Source organism: Aptenodytes forsteri, unplaced genomic scaffold (genome assembly GCF_000699145.1).
Source record: "Aptenodytes forsteri isolate BGI_AS27 unplaced genomic scaffold, ASM69914v1 Scaffold411, whole genome shotgun sequence".
NCBI lineage: Eukaryota > Metazoa > Chordata > Aves > Sphenisciformes > Spheniscidae > Aptenodytes > Aptenodytes forsteri.
In genome coordinates this window covers 516,314-521,800 of record NW_008794119.1, presented here as the reverse complement: position 1 = coordinate 521,800, position 5,487 = coordinate 516,314, and the positions used below count along the sequence as shown (strand labels likewise).

General features: G+C 40.1%; 1 protein-coding gene across 1 annotated transcript in view; it reads right to left on the bottom strand.

The window, feature by feature from the left end:
- The window catches only part of MYBL1 (MYB proto-oncogene like 1), a 19,948-nt gene extending 16,345 nt beyond the window's left edge, over positions 1-3,603 (bottom strand). The window contains 3 exon segments of the mRNA XM_009276798.1: positions 1,566-1,637; positions 1,762-1,864; positions 3,584-3,603. Coding sequence (XP_009275073.1) covers positions 1,566-1,637; positions 1,762-1,864; positions 3,584-3,603 — 195 coding nt within the window.
- Positions 3,604-5,487: the final 1,884 nt, after the last annotated feature.

The following is a 5,487-nucleotide window of genomic DNA, read 5'->3' as shown; positions in this document are numbered from 1 at the left end:
TGAACACTTCAATAGGTCGCCCACAGAGGCTGTAGTCTCCATCCATGGAGATATTCAAAACCCAACTGGACACTGTCCTGGGCAGCCTGCTCCAGCTGACCTTGATTGAGCAGGGGGCTCGGACTAGATGATCTTGAGAGCTTCCTTCCAACATCAGTGATTCTGCAATGGGCAACCTGATCCTCCATGCATGTTTCCCATGATAGCTGGGGAGCCTTTATTCAACCTCACTTGGGCCCAGCTGAACAATAGCTTTCTGTCTCCAGAAGCATTTGTTTTCAGCTGGAGAACTTTTTATTAAATTAAACTGTTAGATCTGCTAAATGCAACTCCATACTACACCTACAGATCAGTATCACCAAACACTGTATTCTTCAACAGTTTAATATAAAAGCTTTCTGATATTATCTCTTCCTCCTCTGCCATTCACTCATTTCACTGCTTTTTGGAAGGGGATAATGTACACATAAGGAACAGTGATTTGCTTCTGCACTCCTTAAATTTAGAAGCTTTGAGTTCATTCCCTGACAAGTATACTTTGCCACCTGGAAAGAAAAAATCAGAAGCACCACAGTTGCACAAATATGATGAGAACAATGAAAAGTTACAGTTGTTCAGCATTTAGAATTCAAGTCTATTTTTGCCTAGTTACACAGGAATTTCATAAAACTATCATCCCACTCAATATTATAAGAACAACAAAGGTGGGGGCAGGGGTGTGTAATTTTTTGATTTCTAACATTTGAATATTCAATACCACTTCTAGGTAGTGATTTCAACCTTAGAGTCTAGCCACGTTTTCATAGTAGGCATTTTATAACATTTAATCAGAAGAGAAACAAACATCATTGATTCTAGTTGTAGGTATTTTCTACCAGTGCAGCTCATACAGCTGAGGAATCATTTAATGTTTGAACCAACAGCTCCTTTACTCATTCCACCTGACCATTGGAACAGAACAAGAAATTTTAAGTGTCAGTAGGAAACTTCCAAGAAACCCACTAAGGTTCCACTTGTAGCAACTGAAGATACCATTGGGTAGAAAAATTTACATATGTTAGGGAAGCACACATCACTGTAAAAAAAAAAAAACAAGACAAAACAAAAAACCCAACAAACACCAAAACAAAAAACACCACCACCCCACTTCCCTTTTCCTAAGGTGTTTAAGAAATTGATCCCACTCCTTTCAAGCAATCTTTCAGATGCAACCCACTCTCCTAACTGCTTCAGAAGCAACCTGTGAACTGTAGATGTAACCACCACAAGTGATGCGACCAATAGGAAACAGGAATATATTCCAGAATGTAAACAAATAGCAAATGTGGACAGAAGGCATCAATTATTTTTGATCATTTCAGACCATCGCTTGAGCCCCAGCCTGAGCTGATAATGTTCTTCAAGGTCTGAGCTAGATCTCAAACCCAATTTATAAGCATCCTTTAAAACGTTTTTTACTATTATGTGTTTCTGATTTCTATTTCACCTCATTTCCAAACTAGACATATGACCAAAGTAAATAAATATTAAAAAGGGAACTTAACTGAAACAGAGATTCAACTTACTTGTAGATGACTAGCAATGAAAGCCCAATCATCTGTACCATTTTGTTCCACCAGCTTCTTTAGCCTTTCATCCTGTTAAGACATAACCTCAGCCAATAAATGCTACGTGCTATCCCAATAAGACACTATAATAATAACATTTCACATGCTACCAATATCATATAGGAATGAAACTAAAGCCAGAAAAAAGTATTACCTCATCACGTGTCCATTTCACCCTGTTACATATCTTCTTCAAACCTTTTTGCTGTGGTACTTCATAGTCATGATCCACATATTGAAGGTCGTCATCTTCCTCACTGCAGAGTACGACAGAAGAGTGAAGAAGTTTAAAATAACTCCAAATAACTTTTTTTTTAACTACTTGTAGCTTTTTTCCAATCTGTACATATTGTTCTAAAACGACATATGGAATTTGCATGAACATAAGATCTGCCTCCAGGAGTGGCCTATATTCACCATGTCGAAGGAAAATAATTAATTTTAATTTCAAGGCCACATACTGGGATACAGACAGATAATTCATTCCAAGTCAAGACTTAAATTTGAAGCAAAAGCTATTATTTAAGATCATGTTTTTGTAACACATTTATGAATCTTTATTTTACACAAATAAGCTTATAAGATAAACTGGTTTGCTAGTCTGCAAGATACATTCATGTTCCACCTCCATAACTCAAACAACACACACAACAAGGGTGCCAAATAATTTAGTGTCAACTTGAGATTTTAAGTGGGCTCCTGCCTTCAATAAAAGTTTTGCCTCAATGTTACAGGAATTAGATACAAATCTTTGAAGACAGAAATATTCCAGCAAGAAATAACTACCGTATCAGTGCTGACCCTCTAAGTTAAGAGTCAGAGGGGCAGGAAGCCAGGTAACCTCTGTGACTCCATGTAGATCACACTCCATCTACTGGAGAAATGCCTACTTCACAGCCTTGATAAACAAAGCCTTACAAACAAGCAGCACAGGGAAGTGTTTCATGGAAATATGACTTAAACTTATATGTCAGTGACTCACGTTAGACAGCATAAATTCAAACACATTTGGAAACCTAGGCCTAACAACAAGATGAGCAGTTCCTCTGCATTAGTTATAGCAAAGACACAAAGAAGGGACTCCCATCCAAATACACAGCTTTAATTAAAAGCAGTTTCACACTGCAATCTTCGTTTTTCTCCATTTTATATATCAGCACGATATAAATATCATAAATTCGTGTTCAAAACTAAATTTATTAGTTCTGCTCAGCCTTGAAAATTACTTGAATTTTTCAACCAAAGGTAAAAAAAAAATCCTTTCCCAGTAATGGGATTAGCCTGTGCTGGTGTTCTAAGAACTGATTAGATGGCAGATCTCTACATTATTTTCCAGAACATGCAACTCACTCACACAGCATGCTGATCAACCGTTTATGTATATTTGTTATTTCCCATGAAGTATGTTCTCAAGTGACCATATACTCATGTTAGCCACAGAGAAGAGCACTACTTACTTGAAAGCATTACTACAAGATAGTATGTACCCAGCTCTTGCAGACCCAGTGTATTTAACATTGCTTCTACATCCTACACCACATCTGGATTTGCCCTACTTAGCTTCATAATGCAGTAGAAATAGTAACACGTAAACATACTAAAACTTCGCAGAGCCAGTGAAATACAAAGCAGTAAGCTTGTTGAAAGGTCAACAGCAAGTACTTCCACAAGTTCTCGACAAATGTCAGGAGTGTATCTTGGTATTATAAGGAGCAAATCTTGGTATTATAATCTTATTTCATACCAAGCAAGCCATACAATTTATTTGTAACTAAAATTTGGCCTTGCGGTTAAGCTGCTTGTCAACACAATCTCCTTACCCACTGCACAGCAAACTAGTTCAAGAACAGAGTCTTCAGTTACGTGAAAAGTCGTGAAGAGGAAGGGCTCCACGTACACGGCAGTGATGCTGACAAGACCGCCAGTACTAAACAACGTGGGGTCCCCGCCGGCAGCGGCAGTTAAGAACCCTGCACCTGGAGTTCTCCAGCGGCATGCCTGTCCCACAGCCAAACTGGCACAGCCACCGGCCACCTCCGTGCGCAAGGGCCAGATGAGCGGGCACTAAGCTCTCTTGCACCTTGATTCCACATGAATAACTGTTTAGTCTTTGGTCTTTCTTAGAATAATACACCAGTAGATTATAAATTAAATATGTATGAGTCGTTGGGACGTCTAACTTAAGCTTTCAATTAAAAAGAAGAGATTTTCAAACACGTGGGTTTGTTATAGTTCATTTGACAATTCTTTCACAGTTATGAAACTGTGCCACAATACTGCATGAGAATGGAACACGGCCACCAAATTTCATCAAATAAGAAATCTGGAACAATGAGGTATTTCATGAGTTCTCTGCTAGCTGTCTTTGCAATTCTGAGTTGAGAACCATTAAAGGAAAAAATGCAAAAACCAAGAGCAGTTTAACAAAATTAAACTTAATTCAACTTGGAGCAAAACAGTTATACTTTCTCCTTACTCCACAGCTAGATTAACAATCTTGAAATCACCTTTGTGTAAAGTCATAACTACAACGATTTAGTTTTGGAGATACCAGATATCATCATCACACACACTGACACAGTATTCTTCTAGGGCTACTGATCTCTAAGCAAACGTTCCTCTGCTATCCACAACCAGCTGTATTTTCAATGACATCAAAGCACTCCATAGCCATGAGAGATAATACAAGCTACAGCTTTGCAAAGACAAAACTATTGTTTGCAATACCGCAGATGAAAGTTTCTTAAAGTACAAAATGCAGATTAGGAGTAACAAGAAACATTCTCTCTCTGAGCTGATGCTTGCAGATAGCTAAGTATAGACAGCTTGAGCAGTTAGCCTCTGCAAGCAAAGCCCCTTAAGGAATCTTTGTTCTTCACACAACTAGAACCCCAAACCATTGCTTTCTTGGTTTAGTTACAGTTTTGCAGAAAAAGATTAACTTATGAATTTTTTTCACGTCAGAGGAAAATGCAGAAGCAGTTTTAATACCTGTAACTGTGAAACCACCCCCAATTCCATGAGAAGTATGCAGTCACGGTAAACCCTGATGCCATAGGTAACTCACGCATTAATATTAGTCACTGAGTATCCTTTCCTTTCTCAGTCCTAATCCTTCTTTTACATTTCTTTATCACTTTTCAGAAGGACAAGAATAATATAGCAAGAAAACAGTTCTCCAAGACCCACCTTCTGAACACAAAGCAAAGACACACCCATTTTCATATCAATAAAACAAAAGATGTATCAAAACCATCTGGGGCTGCTGCTGAAGCTCTTGAGGAAAACATTCTCTCTCAGGAAGATTTCAGGCTAGATACGACATCCTCAATCAAAGAACATGCCAAGTCAGAGAAAGTAGGTGCATTTAAGATATTGGAAGAATCAACAGGCCTGAACGTTAACTTTAACTGAACAGCCCCAAACCTTACATCAAGGCTGTGCCAAAGCCACCCGGGAGGAGAAAAGCAAGAAGTATTACTCGAGCAGAAGGAAAGTAACCAGCAGGAAAAGCTACTGCGGAGACAACGCAGCCGTTACTGACAGGCTCAGCGACCACGGAAAAGCTAAGGAGTTGCCTTGGTAAGCCACAACAAAGATGGTCTGAGCGAAAGCACAGAAGTGAGAGCAGCCTCTAAGTGAGAGGCGAGATTTATACCCAAGAGCTGGTGCTCGTAAGACAGAGGGAAGACAGATACCTGTGCGGGTGCCGGGCGAAGGAGGAATCAGAGGGCGGAGGTAGGGATGTGGGCAGTGACACCCGAGGCCGGGGAGGTGGAAGGAGGCCGAGAGCAGCGCCAGCACAGCTCGGCGGGGGGGGTGAGGGGCGGCAGGGACGGGGCGGGGCGGGACGGCGGCGGCACCTGGCAGAGATCCCGGG